The following is a 19185-nucleotide window of genomic DNA, read 5'->3' on the forward strand; positions in this document are numbered from 1 at the left end:
CTGTCTCTCTCTTTGTGTGTGTGTGTGTGTGTGTGTGTGTGTGTGTGTGTGTGTGTGTGTATAAGTATAATCCCACCAACTACCTAGATAATGAGAAAAGTTTCAAGAGTTACAAATATTATCTTTCCATGTAGGAATGCAAACAGTTCAACTTTAGTAAGTCCCTTGGGATTTCTCTTTCCTGTTTACCTTTTGATGCTTCTCTTGATTCTTGTGTTTGAAAGTCAGATTTTCTTTTCAGCTCTGGTCTTTTCATCAAGAATGCTTGAAAGTCCTTTATATCACTGAATGACTGTTTTTTCCCCTGAAGTATTATACTCAGTTTTGCTGGGTAGGTGATAATTCATTTTAATCCTAGTTCCTTTGACTTCTGGAATATCATGTTCTACGCCCTTTGATCCTTTAATGTGGAAGATGCTAGATCTTGTGTTATCCTGATTGTATTTCCACAATACTTGAATTGTTTCTTTCTAGCTGCTTGCAATATTTTCACCTGTACTTGGAAACTCTGGAATTTGGCTACAATGTTCCTAGGAGTTCCTCTTTTTGGATCTCTTTCAGGAGGTGATTGGTGGAATTTTTTTTTTAATTTAACTTTTAACATTCATTTTCACAAAATTTTGGGTTACAAATTTTCTCCCCTTTTATCCCCTCCCCCCCCAAACCCAAGCTTTCTAATTGCCCCTGTGACCAATCTGTTCTCTCTTCTATCATCCTTCTCTGCCCTTGTCTCCATCTTCTCTTTTGTCCTGTAGGGCCAGATAGCTTTCTTTACCCCTTTACCTGTATTTCTTATTTCCTAGTGGTAAGAACATTACAGTTGATCCTAACACTTTGAGTTCCTACTTCTTTACCTCCCTCCCTCTCCACCCCTTCCCTTTGGAAGGCAAGCAATTCAATATAGGCCAAATCTGTGTAGTTTTGCAAATGACTTCCATAATAGTTGTGTTGTATAGGACTAACTATATTTCCCTCCATCCTATCCTGTCCCCCATTACTTCTATTCTCTTTTGATCCTATCCCTCCCCATGAGTGTCGACCTTGAATTGCATTCTCCTCCCCATGCCCTCCCTTCTATCATCCCCCCCACCCTGCTTGTCCCCTTGTCCCCCACTTTCCTGTATTGTGAGATAGGTTTTCCTTCCAAAATGAGTGTGCATTTTATTCTTTCCTTTAGTGGAATGTGATGAGAGTAGACTTCATGTTTTTCTCTCACCTCCCCTCTTTATCCCTCCACTAATGAGTCTTTTGCTTGCCTCTTTTATGAGAGATAATTTGCCCCATTCAATTTCTGCCTTTCTCCTCCCCATATATTTCTCTCTCACTGCTTGATTTCATTTTTTTTTTTTAAGATATGATCCCATCCTCTTCAATTCACTCTGTGCACTCTGTCTCTATGTATGTGTGTGTGTGTGTGTGCATGTGTGTGTGTGTACTCCCACCCAGTACCCAGATACTGAAATGTTTCAAGAGTCACAAATATTGTCTTTCCATGTAGGAATGTAAACAGTTCAACTTTAGTAAGTCCCTTATGACTTTTCTTTGCTGTTCACCTTTTCATGGTTCTCTTCATTCTTGTGTTTGAAAGTCAAATTTTCTTTTCAGCTCTGGTCTTTTCATCAAGAAAATTTGAAAATCCTCTATTTCATTGAAAGACCATTTTTTCCCCTGAAGTATTATACTCAGTTTTGCTGGGTAGGTGATTCTTGGTTTTAGTCCTAGTTCCTTTGACTTCTGGAATATCCTATTCCATGCCCTTCGATCCCTTAATGTAGAGGTGGATTCTTTCAATATTTATTTTGCCCTCTGATTTTCTAAAATATCTGGGCAGTTTTCCTTGATAATTTCATGAAAGATAATGCCTAGTCTCTTTTTTTTTATCATGGCTTTCAGGTAGTCCTACAATTTTTAAATTGTCTCTCCTGGATCTATTTTCCAGGTCAGTTGTTTTTCCAATGAGATATTTCACATTATCTTGTATTTTTTCATTCTTTTGGTTTTGTTTTGTAATTTATTGGTTTCTCGTGAAGTCATTAGCTTCCATCTGTTCCATTCTAATTTTTGAAGAACTATTTTCTTCAGTGAGTTTTTGAACCTCCTTTTCCATTTGGCTAATTCTTCTTTGTAAAGCATTCTTCCCCTCTTTGGGTTTTTGGACCTCTTTTGCCAATTAAATTAGCCTATTTATTTATTTATTTATTCATTTTTTTTAAGTTAGACTATTTTTAAAGGTGTTATTTTCTTCAGCATTTTTTTTGGGTCTCCTTTAGGAAACTGACTCACTTTTCATGATTTTCTTGCATCTCTCTCATTTCTCTTCCCAGTTTTTCCTCCACCTCTCTTACTTGATTTTCAAAATCCTTTTTTGAGCTCTTCCATGGCCCGAGACCATTGCATATTTATTTTAGATGTTTGGGATGCAGAAGCATTGAGTTTTATGTCTTCCCATTGATGGTAAGCAGTGTTCTTCCTCATCTGAAAGAATGGGAGAAAATAACTGTTCACCAAAAAACATAACCTTCTATAGTCTTATTTTTTTTTCAACTTTTTTGGGCATTTTTCCAACCATTTACTTGACTTTGGGTCCTTTGTCAAGAGTAGGGTATGCGCTGGGGACCTGTAAGATCTCAGTTCCTTCAAGGTGGCACAATCAAGTGTGCACACTGGTCTGGGAGCAACCATAAGCTTTTCTGCCCAGAAGCTGCGAGAAGTAGAATTCCCTCTCCACAGTCACATCCAGTTCCACCCTGCCAGCACTCAGGGCTTAGATTCAGATCAGCGGCTCAGTTTCCCCAGCGGCTTTAGGGGGAGGGTTCCCAGGGCCAGGCTGCCTGTCAGTGTGAGATTCAGATCAACTGTTCAATTCCTCCAGGGGCTTTAGGGGAAGGGCAGGGCTGCCACTCAGGGTTGAGGTTCATATCAGCTGTTAGATTCCTCCAGGGACTTTAAGCTGAGAGTTTCAACAATGGATGCTAGCTGCTGCTGCCTCTGCTGCCAATGCCTGGGGCTTGAGCTGGGAGGGGTCCCTGCTTCCTTCTTGCCCATCTGAAAAAGCCCTCTCGCTGACTTTGAAGCTGCCTTTGGCGTCTGTGGGTTGCGGGATCTGAGAACCTCCACTTCTGCTGGGGATGCTGCTGCTGGGGATTCCCCTCCCAAGGCCTGCTCTGGTCTTGCTCCTCCTGGTGCCAAGGCTGGGCTCAGCTCCATGTCTGGTGCAACAGACCTTTCCCATTGCCCTTCCAGGTCCCCCTGGGCTGGAAATCTCCTTCACTCCATTATTCTGTGGCTTCTGCTGCTCTAGAATTTGTTGAGAGTCATTCTTTATAGGTATTTTATGGACTGTGGGTGGAGGTGCAGTATCTGCATCTTTCTACTCTGCCATCTTGGCTCTGCCCCAGTTTCTTTCTTTTTTTAATGTAATGAGGTTATTTACTCTTTGGTTAAGAATTTCTTCATAAATATGTATTTTATCTAAATCTGACATATATTACTTTTGCATCATCTGAATATATGTCAGAAAAGGTTAAATAATTTTCTTTGTAACAGAGTAGGTTTGTAAATGTACATTTGAAATGCTCTCTGATTTATAGCTATCTAGTCTTTATCTTAAGTGCAGTAATCTGCTTCACATTGTGTTATTAATTACTTGATATATTTATGTAAGTTTCTTCAAGGAGAAATTTGGAAAATCCTAGACATAGTATTGAATAACATTACAAAAAATAAGGGTGATTTTATTTAATAGTCACAAAATGATTGGTTTTTGATGTAGGAATCAGTTTTGAATCAGTTGTTACATCAGCAACTTGTTAGAGCAATAATGAAGATCAATTAGAAGAAAATCAAATTAGCAGAAAGAATAAAATGTAAACATACAACACCCAATAACATCTTATTAAACCTCTTTAAACTCGCTGAAATATATATTTTTTAAAACCCCTAAATTGACATTGACTATTATCATTTCCTACGTTGTTTAATCCAGGGCATCTAGGATGATGAAGGGCCTTGAGTCCATGTGATATCAAGATTGGTTGAAGGACTAGGGGAGTTTTAGCCTGGAGAAGATTCAGGGGGCTCATTAGCTAGATCTTGGTCTTTGAGGGCAGAACCAGAAAATGATGTCAACAAAAATATCCTAGCAGTTAGGGCTAACCAAAAGTAGAATGGGTTGCCTCAGGAGGTGGCATTTCTGCTCCCTTGTTATTATTCAGTTGTGTCCAACTCTTTGTAACCCCATTTTCAGTTTTTTTTGGCAAAGAAAATGGCAAAGTTTGCCATTCTATGTCACTCTATGCACAGTATCACCTTGCTGCTCTCTTTCTAAGCATCTTCAAATAAAGCTCAAATGACTACTTGTCAGGTTTATTGTAGTGGAAATTCCTTCCAGTAATGGATTGGACTAAATGACTACTGAGGTTCCTTCTAACTTCAATTCTGTGATTCTGTGAAGATGAGAAATTGAGTTGAACTAGTGGAGGGAGTACCTAATCATAGATCTGTTGGAGCACCAAAGATTTACAATTTTAAAATGAAAACCTTTTTGTGTCCTATTTTTGTGTTACCTAGAGAAGTATAATGGATCCATGGGTTATTTTTTTCCCCAAGTTTTAATAAAATTCTTATCTCCATTCTCATTTCCTTTCAAATCTGTCTTTTACTTTGTAAAGTAAATGTAAAATGTTATTATTTTCTAGGTGTTCTTCAAATGATGCAGACAAGAATTGGGGCCCTCCAGGGAGCTATTGACAGGTATGTTGTTGTTCAAGATCATAGGAGAATAATAACATGGCATTTTTATACTCTACTCTTTTAAAACATTATTATTTTTTAACAGGATTAAAGCTAAAATTGTTGATCCATACAACAAGATAGTAGCACGCACAGCACAATTGGCAAGGCTTCAGGTAAGTTGTCTTATAAAATTTTTCCTCTCTTTATTGTTTAGAATTCTTAACCACTTTGAATTATTAGTGGTAAATAGACAAAGGCACAAGACTAAGGTTATTTGAAAAGGATTTTTAATGAACGTGGAATAAAAACAGATTATAGAGGTAGGGAAATAATATGCATTTCTCAAAGCTGAGATATCCAGTGCAAAAAAATGGTATAGTCAAATAATCTTTCAAGTAAGGTGATCCTATTCCTTTTTTGCTGTATGTGCAGTCTATCTGTCTATACATGCACACATACATGCACACATACACACACACACATTGTTATGTATGGTCAATTGTCAGTTGTATTGGTCAATTCATTTTATAGTGCTCACACTGAATATAATAAGCAAACCAGACTACAATGAAGATTATGATGATTTATGTACCAAAATTCAGTATAGCCAATGATTAAGTAGAGAAATTATGTGAAGGACTTGACAGAATGATCAGAATTAATTTCTTATATATTTTTGCTGTACTCTGAGTATAATGTGAAACGCCTAGTCGAGGTTCACTGGAATTGTCTCCCTCTGTACTACCTGTCTTCCAGACATGGAGTGAACCTTTCTTAGAATCAATCCCTTTATTCCTTCAGAACTTTGCTTAGGGTGAGATGCTCTCAGCTGCTAGTGCACTCCTCCTCCAAAATTTACCTTGTATTTATTTGTATGTATTTTGAATATTCCTAAATATGTACATGTTATCAGTTAGAGGCTATTTGATTTTTGTCTTTGTATTCCCAGCATCTAGTGCCTGGTATATAACGTGCTCTTAAATAATACTTGTTGATAGATTGATTTAACTGGGAGCAATATATTGGAAAATATGACTTGGGATCAAGAAATGAAAGCTATTATAGGTGTGTAGAATTCTCAGATGTTGTTTATGTTAATATCATGAAAATTATCCTTAGGAATAGATTTGGAAAGTGATGGAAGTGGAAGAAAAATAAAGTTTTTTAGGGTTTTGGAAATGAAAGAAAGAAAAAAAAACTCTGAAAATTTGAAATTAAATCTTGACTCAATATTTTACTTTCACCAAATTCTGTCCTTTTCTCCTTTTAAATTGAGAAAAAGTATATACAAGCTTAGAAAATGCTAAATGTGAGATTTAGTAGTTAAATTTCATTTTGTAATTGAAAAACTCTTTGATGGGTAACAGCTCCATACTCTGTACTCTTAAAATTACACTTGTATGGATGCCTTTGGTATTTTTATATTTTTCTAATTATAGAATTTATCTTTTCAATTTATTTATTTTTTATTTAAGTTTTCAACATTCATTTCCACAAAATTTTGAGTTGCAAATTTTCTCTCTATCTCTCCCCTCCCCCATCCCAAAACGTTGAGCATTCTAATTACCCTTACCACCAGTCTGCCCTCCCTTCTGACGTCCTTCCCTTCCCTTATCCCATCTTCTCTTTTGTCCTGTAGAGCAAGATAAATTTCTATGCTCCATTACCTGTATTTCTTATTTTTCAGTTGTATGCAAGAACAATACTCAACAGTTGTTCCTAAAATTTTGAGTTCCAACTTCTCTGCCTTCCTCCCTCTCCACCCATTCCCATTGAGAGGGCAAGCAATTCAATATAGGCTATACATGTGTAGTTTTGCAAATGACTTCCATAATAGTCATGTTGTGTAAGACTGACTATATTTCCCTCTATCCTATCCTGTCCCCCATTTCTTCTATTCTCCTTTTTGACCTTGTGCCTCCCCAAGAGTGTTGACTTCTAATTGCTCCCTCCTCCCATTGCCCTCCCTTTCATCATCCCCCCCACCCTCTTATCCTCTTCTCCCCTACTTTCCTGTATTGTAAGATAGGTTTTCATACCAAAATGAGTGTGCATTTTATTCCTTCCTTGAGCCAAATATGATGAGAGTAAGCTTCACGTTGTCCCTTTCAACTCCCCCCTTTTTCCCTCCAGTGAAAAGTCTTTTTCTTGCCTCTTTTATGAGAGATAATTTGCCCCATTCCATTTCTCCCTTTCTCCTCCCAATATATTCCTCCCTCACCCCTTAATTTTATTTTTTTTTGATATGATTCCTTCCTATTCAATGCACCCTGTGCTCTCTGTCTCTCTCTCTCTCATGGTGTGTGTCTATGTGTGTGGTGTGTGGGTGTGTGGTGTGGTGTGGTGTGTGTGTGGTGTGTGTGGTGTGTGTGTGTGTGTGTGTGTGTGTGTGTATGTGTGTAATCCCTCCAACTACCCAGATACTGAAAAAAGCTTCGAGTTACAAATATTGTCTTTCCATGCAGGAATGTAAACAGTTCAACTTTAGTAAGTCCCTTAGGATTTCTCTTTCCTGTTTACCTTTTGATACTTCTCTTGATTCTTGTGTTCGAAAGTCAGATTTTCTTTTCAGCTCTGGTCTTTTCATCAAGAATGCTTGAAAGTCCTCTATTTCATTGAAAGACCAATTTTTCCCCTGAAGTATTATACTTATTTTTGCTGGGTAGGTGATTCTTGGTTTTAGTCCTAGTTCCTTTGACTTCTGGAATATGTTGCAAGCCCTTTGATCCCTTAATGTAGAAGCTGCCAGATCCTGTGTTATCCTGATTGTATTTCCACAATACTTGAATTGTTTCTTTCTAGCTGCTTACAATATTTTCTCTTTGACCTGGGAACTCTGGAATTTGGCCACAATATTCCTAGGAGTTTTTCTTTTTGGGTCTCTTTCAGAGGTGATTGGTGGATTCTTTCAGTATTTATTTTGCCCTCTGGTTCTAGACTCTCAGGGCAGTTTTCCTTGATAATTTCATGAAAGATGATGTCCAGGCTCTTTTTTTGATCATGGCTTTCAGGTAGTCCCATAATTTTTAAATTGTCTTACCTGGATCTGTTTTCCAGGTCAGTTGTTTTTCCAATGAGATGTTTCACATTATCTTCCATTTTTTCATTCTTTTGGTTTTGTTTTGTGATTCCTTGATTTCTCATAAAGACATTAGCCTCCATCTGTTCCATTCTAATTTTTAAAGAACTATTTTCTTTGAAGCTCCTTTTCCATTTGGCTCATTCTGCTTTTTAAAGCTTTCTTCTCCTCATTGCCTTTTTGAATCTCTTCTGCCAATTGAGTTAGCCTATTTTTAAAAGTGTTATTTTCTTCAGCTTTTATTTGGGTCTCTTTTAGCAAGTTATTGATTTGCTTTTCATGATTTTCTTGCATCTCTCTCATTTTTCTTCCCACTTTTTCCTCCACCTGTCTTACTTGATTTTCAAAATCCTTTTTGAGCTCTTCCATGCCCTGAGACCATTAGATACTTATTTTCAGATGCCTGGGATACAGAAGCCTTGACTTTAATGTCTTTCCCTGATGGTAGGGATTATTCTTCCTCATCTGAAAGGATAGGAGATGTCTGTTCACCAAGAAAGTAACCTTCTATAGTCTTATTGTTTTTCCCTTTTTTCGGCATTTTCCCAGCCAGTTACTTGACTTTTGGGTCCTTTTTCAAGAGTAGGGTATACTCTGGGGATCTGTGAGATCTCAGTTCCTCCAAGGTGGCACGATCAAGCCTGTACACTGGTCTGGGAGCAAGAAGAAAATTTTGCGCCCAGAGCCTTCAAGTAGTAGTTTTCTCTCCAAAACCACTTCACTTCCAGTTCTGTCAAGCCAGTGCTGGGGGCTGAGATTCAGATGAGCTGCTTGATTCCCCCAGGGTCTTTAGGAGGGGGCAGTGTTAGATTAGGATCAGCTGCTCAGGTGGGGCATGGCTGCCCCAGGGGGCTGATCCCCTACTAGCTTTATGATGAGGCCTTCAAGAATGGATGTGGGCTGCTGCCTGCTTGGGGAGCCTCTACCCACTGCTATCTCTTCGTCAGCTACCTGAGGCCAGAGCTATGGGGACACCCTGCTCCCTTCTCAGTCAGTCAGATGAAAAACCCTCTCACTGACATTTGGTGCCTGTAGCTTGAGGGATCTGCCTTGCTTCTGGAGATTCTGTCCCTGAAGCCTACTCAGTCTTGCTCCTCCTGGTGCCTCGAGGCCAAGGCTAGGCTGGGCTCCACTCTGAGTCTGATGGGACAGACTTTTCCCATTGGCCTTTTAGGTCACCCTGGGCTAGAAATCTCCCCCACTCCATTTTTCTGTGGCTTCTCCTGCTCTAGAATTTGTTGAGAGTCTTTCTTTCCAGGTATTTTATGGGCTGTAGGGTAAGAGCTAGTATATGTGCGTCTTTCTACTCTGCCATCTTGGCTCAGCCCCCTTATAGAAGTTATTCTTAATCAAAATCCTCCATTTTCTGAGAATTTCTGTTAACTGCTATAATTGTAACAGTCTAGTAGAGTATTGTTTTTAAAAAAGAATCTGAATTTTAGTGAAATTGAAGTTACTTCTTTGCTGTTTTTTTAAAATCAGACTTTTGATATCATTGTTGTGGGGAGCACTTGGTGATGAACTTCTCTTTTCAGTGCAGATCAGGACCTTCTTAGCAGCTTACAGACTTAGAAAGCTAACTGGAGCACTCAGAGGTTGTGTGACTTGCCCCAGGGTTATATAGCCAATATGTACCTAAGGTGAATCTTAGGGCAGCAGGCTGTATCCACGAGTCCAGTCCTAGAAATCCTAGGAACTTAGTAGTTTTTTTAAATGACTTATTCACATAAATCTTTAACTACTTTTATCTCCCTTGTTTCTCAAACCATGGCAAGGCAAATATCATTATTACATGCTTGAACATAGAAACATTATATATCAAAACAGAGGATTTGATATAAGCCACTGTAACATTCTATACTAAAGAAATTTACTTATTACCTGTTGCCTTTGGTATGTTTGTTATTTTAACTTGTGAATAAATTTTCTGTATATGTTTCTTTTGAGAAAACTTGATAAAATTTAAAAACAGATTTGGAAAAAATTATGAAATCATATTTTAATATTGACCCTTTATAATTGTACTCTTCATGGTGAGACAAATAGTTGCATTAACTTGGAGTCAGGAGGACCTGAATTTGAATCCTGCTTCACAACCATGGGAGGCAGTATGGTAGAGTGGAAAGGGCATTGACTCTAGAGTTGGATCCTGTGTGAACTTGGGTAAATCACTTATCCTTTCTTGGTTTCAGTTTCCTCATCTGTAGAATGAGTGGGTTGGACTAGATGACCTCTTAGGTACCTTTCAGCTCTAAATCTATGATTATAACTTACTTTCTGTGTGACTCCGGGCAAGTCACTTGTTTCTTCATATTTAAAATTAGCATAATAATAACTCCTATTTCACAAGGTTGTTGTGGGGATCACATAGTAAATTGTGGGGATTATATAATAAACTAAATATGTAATGACAATTACTAGTATTTATATGGTACTTTTGGTTTACAAACCCCTTTACAAATATTATCTCATTTTATCTTCTCAACAAGCTTGGGAAGTAAATGCTTTTATTATCCCCATTTTACAGATGAGGTAACTGAGTCAGGCAGAAGTTAAGTGACTTGTCCAGATCTTCATGATTCCAGGTCTGATGCTCAAATCATTGCACCACTTAGTTGCCCAGGACACACACACAAAATTTCATGTTTTGGATGTTTTTTCAGAGTTTTTATGCCTCGAAAAACCACATAATAACACTGAGATTTATTTCCATTTAAGATATTAATTGATTTTTTATGATTAAGTCAAGTCAAAGATAATGGTCCTAATGCTTTTTGATGGCACTACATGATTCTCTGAACTTGATTAAATGATCCACATGGACATTAAAAAATTGACATGTTTTTTGGCTCATTAATATAGTCTTTTCATTGGCTCTTCAGTTAACAGATTTTCAGTGATGAGTCATAATATAACCATGGCAGAAAAATTTAATCTCTAAATTCTATTTTCTTTAAACACATTACTTAATAAGAAGATGATAATGAAGAAATAATATTTTGATTTCATTTAAGGATTAGTTGCACCTCACTAATTCTACACTAGAGTTCTTGTTATGGGGCTGCACTGTTTTTTCTCCGTGACAGGAGGTATTATCAAGACCCATACGATGTTGAATTTTTCTCAGAACGAATTATTGTAGCCTATTTCTAGTATAACCAGATACTTAATTTAACTAATAATTTAAGAAAACTTGGAGAGTTTTTTCTCTGTAAGATGCTGATTGTTTTTATATGAGAATGTACGATGATGGTGGCATATTTTTATCAAATTGTTAAAATGGTATTTCATTTATCTTCAGCTATTTTATTCAATTCTGTATTTAGATTTTAGAATATGTTTTGAATATGAATTGAGAGAGCACATCTGTCCTGCCTATATTTTTACCTATATGTATTGGCAAAATGTTTTTTATTGTATCTTTATAGAAATTTCTCAGTTTTTTACTAAAGACTTCTTTACTTTCTTAAAAAAATTCTTACTAGTTAACATTTAGGGACAAATAATGGATGTTTTTTCTTGTATTTTTTATAGATCTGTGTTTTGTAATAAAGTTGAAAAAATATCTTGATAGTATGCATGATAATGAATTTCATATTGTACTAAAAAATAGATCTTGTGATTGGCAAGATGAGCAGTTGCTTTTTACAAATCTTTGAAACTTAAAAACTTTAGAAAAATAAGTTATGCATCAGATAGAGAATAACTCATGCTGAATCCACAAGATAAGGAGACAAACAATGCACAAGGTAAAAACCTCATGAAATAAATTCATGTATTAAGTGCCTATTTGTGCCTGCGCACGCGCACACACACACGCCCAAGCCAGAGATTTTGGAAGTTTGAAGGCAGTAGAATATTCTTCAAAACTGAAACGCCCAAGTTGAAACACAAAATAACATACTATTAGCTTAACCTAATCATTAAAAAAAGGTGGAGATGAACAAAAGAATTATTTTTCCAGAAATATTAAAAATCTTATAGAGGAGCAGAATAGTTGGTTTGCCAACACCCCAAACGAGAAATACGAGGAGGGTACATAAGATGTGAAAGTATTGTTATTAACAAAACACTAAGGAATTCAACTTTCTTGTGTTAATTTTTTTTTAAATGCACTAAAAGATATAAGAAAAAGCAAAGAGGGATCATCAAGGGGCCAAAAAGAGTTAAGGAGCTCAAATTTTAAAAATTATAAACAAGGAAGGAGGAACAACTGAATTAATACTTCTTCAGCTAAATCCCGTTATCCTCTATAAGTGAAGCAGTCTCTTTGGTGGAATGGATACCATAGTAGGAAGTTTCATAATTGCAGAGAGGGAAGGTGAGAAACTAGGTGAGCTAGAAATATACTCCCAGCAAATCCATAGGTGACCAGAGAAGAGCTAGTAATTTTCTTATTCTCTCAACATAAGTGAGGGATATCAAATAATGGGATAAAAACAATAGAGGGGAGAGATTAGGATGGGGGGAATGAAAAGGGAATTTTAATCCTGGAAGGGGAACTAATTATTATGTGTATGAAGCACATTGAAAAAAATAAAGGCAGAATAAAAATGAGCTGGAATAAAACTTAGTATGGTACTACAGTCCAGTAAATAGGAAGCAATTAACAGAGGGAAGGTTATTAGAATTAAAAGGGGTTGAGAATAAGGTTTAATTCTGTTGTTGAGACCAAGGACCTTATGTACCTTTGGTAGAAGGGGAATGAATGAACACATTAGGATACTTACCCTCTATGAGATGGTTATCTTCAATAACAGTATCCCACTCTGGAAGTGGAAGAGGGGGACGTTTGAGCCCAGAGAGTTGAAGGAGAAGCTGAGACATAGAACTGAAGATGAGATAATCTGGCCTTAGGGGTGATGAGTGGTCATTATGAAGGCAAGGCTGGGTCTCATGATGTGATACAGAATGTCTCCTACCACACAATGCTATTTCCATGCGACACCTGTGTGCATCTGCTGTTCGCTTGGTTTTAATTCCTAAGGCACAAATTGCCCCTTTCATAGAAAGCTCATTACTTCTCATCTCATCACCATGCTGCTAAATAAAGCTTTGACACCACCTCCCTCAGTCTTCTCTTTCCTCTTTTTGGAGGACTGGAGGGTAGAGTAACAAACTCCTCCTAGTGCCTTCCTTTATAGAGAGCAAGAACTGGACTTCAGCTCACTCCAGTTTGCATCTGCTATGATGCCTGGTTTCAAGTCCATGGAACAAGATGCCCTTGTGCCCTGTATCTCCTGCTGTTCACTCTCGTCACTCCTTCCCCACTTTTCTGACTCCTTTTGTGCCTGTCTCCTCTTTTAGATGGTAAGATTCTGGAGAGCAAGGACCATCTTTCTTTTTATCAGTTGTATCCCTAATGCTTAGCTCAGTGGGTGGCACATTGTAGATGCTTAATAATTGTTTACTGGATTGAACTGGATTTAAAAGAGGCACAGCAGAAAAAAGAGAGCCGGGGGTAAGATCTATAAATGCAGTCACATAAAAGTGAGAGAGAGAGAAAGGTGTCAGATTTGGCACCCTCGAAATCTCTATCCTTACGATAGGCTCAAAGAGAATAAAGAAGAGCATGTAAAGGTAAAGTTACCTTTAGAATTCAGAGTAAGCTAAATGGTAAGGGAAGTAAGTAAGGAGGACAAAGCAGAGAAGTTTTTCTTTATGGAAAAAAGATACAGGGAAAAATATTACTGAAAATAAGAAGGTAGGACAATTTTGAATTTCATGCTAGTTGAGGAGGGGAAAAGCATGAAAAGAGTAGATGAAACATACAGAGAAAGCGTAATTAACAATTTAAAGACCTTGATATAGGACAGATTAATGAGAAGATAGATCAGATAAGAGCTTTTGGGAATACACTAGCATTGGAGTAGGAGTAGTATGAACAAAATAAACTATATATAAACTTTATAGAGTTGGGATAAAAAAAATTGATTCAAAATAAATGGAGGAAAACACAAATCTACTGATGGCATTAGAAAATTAAAAAAGAGGTAGATGAAGAAGTAAAGAAAACAAAACCCAACTAATTGTTATGTGTATGAATCTCATTGAAAAAAATAAAAGCAGAATAAAAATGAGCTGGAATAAACAGGAAGTAATTAACAGAGGGAAGGTATTAGAATTAAAGGGGTTGCGGAAGTCTTCCAGGAAGCTCCAGGAATGCTTCAGTATCACTCCTTTTGAAATTATGGTTGGTCATTTCAATGATTAGAGTTCTTAAGTCTTATAAAACTATTTTTCTCTATAGTGTAATTATATAAGTTCTCACGGTATTCTGCACCAATTCATATAAACCATTCCACATTTTTTTCTGAAATTATCCCTTTCATTATTTCTCATTCCATTCCATTAATATATCATAGTTCATTCAGTCATTCACAGATTGGTGAGCAACCCCATAATTTCTAGCTCTTTGCTTCCACATAAAGAACTAATGTAAATATCTTTGTAAATCCTTTCCCTTTTTCTTTTGTCTCTTTCCAATATAGACCCAGCACTGATATCACTGATTAAGAGAATATACACAGTCTAGTGATTTTTGGTCATAGTTCCAAATTGTTTTACTAACTTGTTGGACTAATTCAGAGCTCCAACAGCAATGCATTAGTGAGTTTATTTTTTCTTTGTCACTTTGCTTTTTTTCCCTGTTTGCTAAACCGATAGAGGTGAGGGAGAGCCTCAGAGTTGTTTTAATTTGTCCTTTTCTAATTGTTAGTGATTTGGAACATTTATTTCCCCATTTGGATAGAGATAGTTTGAATTCCTTTGTTTGGAACTGCCTGTTATTATACTTTGACTCTTTTTCACTTGGGTAATGATTGCCATGGTGCCAGCAGGACATCCAGACAGAGATACCCAATCAGCAGCTGGAAATTTGGAGGCTAAAGGAGAGGTCAAACTAGATAGTTATGTTTCAGAATTGTTTGTAGATACAGAGTAATTGAAGTCGTTAGTTGATCAGGTCACCAAGCAAGAGATATATAACTGAGGATGGAACCTTGGGGACATCCACATTTAGTGGACTGGAAGAAGGATGATTTAGCTTACTGAAAAGTTGTCAGTTTGGAGAGCCAAGAGAGCCAGTGTCTTTGAAGCCAGGTGAAAAAAGAATTGAAAAGAATGACATTTAATATCAGATGTTACAGAAGAAAGGTTAATGAAGACTGAGAAAACATCGTGTTTGACAGTTAATTGTAATTGTTAATCCTGAAGAGACATTTCTGTGGAGTGTTACAAATAGAAAGTGGAGTGTAAAACACTGAGTTTGTATGTTGTGTGTAGGTAGAGGCAGTAGGTATAGAGTCCTTTTTCTAGAAATTTAGCAGTAAAGAGGAAGCAGTATAAGAGTAGCTTAAATAGGTGTCAGTATAAAGAGAAGTTAATTTTAGAATAGGGGACACCCAAGCAAGTCTGTAGGTGGAGGAAAAGGCAGGTAGAGAGAGATTCAGGATAGGAGATGATGAGAAGAAATGGTCCACAGGAGGGAGGCTGAGTATAGAAGTAGGGATGGTATAAAAGTCACAAATTGAAAATTCCTTGGCAAGGAGTTCTGCCTCATCGTGATGGAAATGATGAGAGACTGAGTAAGGACGCAGAGAAATTTTGAAATGGAATAGGGGAGATTAGGAAGTTTATGGCAGGTGACTTCAGTTTTTTTGTAAAGTAGAAAATAATCATCTGATAAAAAAGAAATGGGTTTGAGGAATAAAGAAAACATTTGAAACAGCCGTGGAGCATGTGCTAGTAGCCTCCAGCTTCAGTGAGAGAAAACTTTTGATGTAAAGAATTTTTTAAAATAGAGAATTGTGTTATTTTATGTTCTAGGATCAGTAATATGTTGTAATGTTTCATATCTTTTATACAAAAGATCCACCAAAACCAAATCGAATCGATACTGTGCTTTAAGGTTTATAGAGAAATTTCCTCACAACAAGCCTGTGACATTGATGATGAATATTCATATTGGTTACATCAAGGCACTGTAGTTAAATCAAGTGCCATCTGAGCCTTTGCAAGGAAAGGATAAATTATATTCAGTATAGTTTTAGTTGTGTTTCTTTACATTGTAGTTATATGAAAATTAGTGATGGTTATGAATTATATATAATAGCTCAAGTTAATGAGAATTTCAGACTGGTCATGTCATTACTCTGCTTTCTAACCATTATGAATAGATTCAGTTGAATTCAGCAAACAGTTAGTATGTACTATATGCCTACCTAATAATACCTACTACACAGTGCTAAACACAGGACCTGGCACAAAGCAGGTGCTTAATAAATGTTTATTGACTTGAATTGAATGTACAAGACATTGTACTAGGAGGTGGGAATACAGAGACTAAAAATTGTCAATCTCAGGGAGATTGTGTTCTCCAAGTATAAACTGGAGTTTGTTTTACAAATTAAATATTTTATATCTTTGTGCTAGTTAATCCTAATAGTTAGTATTTAGAATAGGGGGGACCCAAGCCCTTTAAGGCTTGCAAAGTGCTTTGTATCTCATTTAGTAAACATGGAAGCTTTAGCAAGATTCTTCAGGTTTCTGAAGTAACATTACTAGTTAATTAAAAACAATGTTAGAGATGGAGAAAGATTGATCTTAAGCATTTTGAAGGACTTTTGAAGAACATTTGAAGATGCATATATTTGTAACCTTGATGATAAAATTTTATGAATTGAATGTACACATCTAATATCCTGATATTTGTGCAGGTAGCCTGTGATTTGCTTCGGAGAATAATACGCATCTTGTATCTCAGTAAAAGACTCCAAGGACAGCTGCAGGGAGGAAGTAGAGAGATAACAAAAGCTGCTCAGAGTCTCAATGAACTTGGTAAGTCCTTTTGTTCCACTAAGTCTAAACACATTGAATAATTTTCTTGGCTGTTTAGTTTATTGTCAATTTCTAGTAACGTGTATTGAAAATTAATAAGTTGGTTATAAACTCTACCTTTCTGATGATAGATAAGGGGATGTGTGATTTAGGGAAAAGAGGAATTATTCCGGAAGAGACCTCATGTCAAGATTTTGTTACTTACCTGTATGATCTTGTACAAATAATTTAACCCTTGGAGGCCTTGATTTCTGTCTCTGTAAAATGTGAGAGTTAGATTAGTTGATTTCTCAGGTTTCTTCCACTTCCAAATCCTGTGATCCTATAATATATTTATGATCTGATAAGACTTCAAGTTGCCAAGCTTTCAGATGGATAAAGTAGCAAGATATTAATGTCTTATGATGCAGCATTAACAGTTATCCAAACCCCAATTAGACATAATTCTATATTAATTAAATTGGAAGTAGTTGTGGCAATGGAGACTTAGAAAAATGTCCTGATAACTTTCATCTGAGGATTTCAGTGGTATAGTGAATATACTACTGCACTTGTATGATAATACTTGTAGATGTCAGCTGGTTACTGGGTGGTTGTGAGACCCAAATGAGTTCCTATATGTAAATCATTTTGCAAGCTTCAAGAGCTATATAGATGTAAAATCTTGATGTATTATTAAATGAAAGTTCTCATCTACATGGAGTCAGACTGAAATTACTAGGATAGGTGACTATTCTGTACTACTATATAAATATATATATGTATGTATGTATCCTTAATAATAAATAAGTGAATATGTATTAAGTTCATTAAAGTAATTATTCTTTAATATTTAATGCTTTATATTTAATATTTATATTGCACAGGTAAATAAACTAATTGCTTTTTTGTAGCTGAACAATATTATCAGGGTGTAAGCTCTGTATACTCACTGAAGCATCTGTAGTACTGCAGAAGAGAAAGGGTAGTGCATATGATATATTTCATATCATATATCTATGTGATTTTGATTTTCTCTGCTAGGTCCCTACTTTGAAAGCTTTTTGTTCAGGTAGCTTGAGAATTATGAGTATTTGGTATAGAAACATCTATTAAATATTGTTTTTAAGTTTTTATAGATCAGTGTTATATCTGAGACATTGTAGGTAACAATTCATTCTGTGATAATGTTCCATTTTTATTTTAGTTTAGTGTTTAGTTTTCAAGGATATTTTGGGGCCTGATCTTTTGGCGTGGGAATTTGAATATTGGTCTAGGAAAGACCCTAACTGCGCACTAATGAATTATTCCAATCACTAGGTTAGGTCTTCACAGGTCTTCTGCAGTTTCCAGTAATGTGTTGCGTAATTTCTGCCAATGTCTTGCACAATATAGATTGATTACTAAGTATAGGATGCTTTAACTTTCCCCTGAATTGCCATCATACTCTACTTTCAACAAACAAATCCAAGCCATTTGTTCTCTGTGACTTTATTTCCATAGTATCGGCTAAGTTCACACGTACGTTGCCCATGGAGGGTCATTTGATTCTGTTCTCTTATCCTAGCAGTTTTGTAGACTCCATCCAGATGTAAATCACGTTTAGGTACATTATACAAATTCGTTGGCATTGATACATTCTCACTTTTTACTGTTACCTGGTGAAATGATGTCTGCATGTGCCAGAAGTGTTTCTGTGGGTTTTTGACTTGTTTTTCATATATTGTGAAAATGTCTTAGCAGTCCTCTCTACGTCCTTTTTGGTGGTGTGCTAAATGACTTACACTGACAACAGGCTCCATATTTTACTAATATTGTGTGTGTGTTTTTGCTAAAAGACTTCTGAAATCTGTTATGGTTCAATTTACAGTTCTAGAAGTGTATATTTTCAGTGGTCTTACATAGGTGTTAATTTATTTAAGTGTACTCTTCCCATCAAGCTTTGATTTCAGTATGTCTTTAAGTTTCTTAAGACATTTAGCTACAACTTTCTCCTTGATAGACTTATGCTTTCTGTCTTGCCTGAAGAAGATCAAAGTATTTAAAAATATTACTCTCATCTATTGATCCAGTTTGACCTATACATTTAAGCTTGAAACCTTGAGTTTCCATCCTCCCTTGGCATATATTAAAAATTTTATATTTAATGAATCCAAGTGACATTTTGATATAATTGAAGAAAGATTTCACTAGATGAAAAAGCTGTTTAATGTTGTTTTTTTTCTAGTGGAGAACTATAATATGAGTTGGTGTACATCAAATAATTAAAAACTTTTTTTTATCCCTCTTTAACTTGGAAGCCCTGTTCATATTTCGGAGAAATTGTAATGAATTTAAGGCTAGACACAGTGATAATGGTTTTAAACTGCTTTTCTTAAAAAATGCCATGATTTGATGCCATTTATTCTTGGTATTTTTTTTGTTGGCGACATGGTTACATAGATATTAGTTTTCTATATAAGCATCACATACTTTACGATTATCACACTTCTTCGATCTGTTAGATCTATTTGCAAGCTATGAGTATGGAACCAAATCAACAGCTTGAGATAATC

General features: G+C 36.2%; 1 protein-coding gene across 4 annotated transcripts in view; it reads left to right on the top strand.

Moving 5' to 3' along the window:
• The window catches only part of COG5 (component of oligomeric golgi complex 5), a 385795-nt gene that overhangs the window by 47484 nt on the left and 319126 nt on the right, over positions 1-19185 (top strand). For all 4 annotated transcript variants that reach the window (XM_072653056.1, XM_072653057.1, XM_072653058.1 and 1 more), the window contains 3 exons: positions 4698-4752; positions 4838-4907; positions 16531-16651. In XM_072653056.1, the coding sequence (XP_072509157.1) occupies positions 4698-4752; positions 4838-4907; positions 16531-16651 (246 nt within the window). The remainder of the gene's footprint in view (positions 1-4697; positions 4753-4837; positions 4908-16530; positions 16652-19185) is intronic.

This window comes from Notamacropus eugenii, chromosome 3 (assembly GCF_028372415.1).
Source record: "Notamacropus eugenii isolate mMacEug1 chromosome 3, mMacEug1.pri_v2, whole genome shotgun sequence".
In the NCBI taxonomy this organism is placed as follows: domain Eukaryota; kingdom Metazoa; phylum Chordata; class Mammalia; order Diprotodontia; family Macropodidae; genus Notamacropus; species Notamacropus eugenii.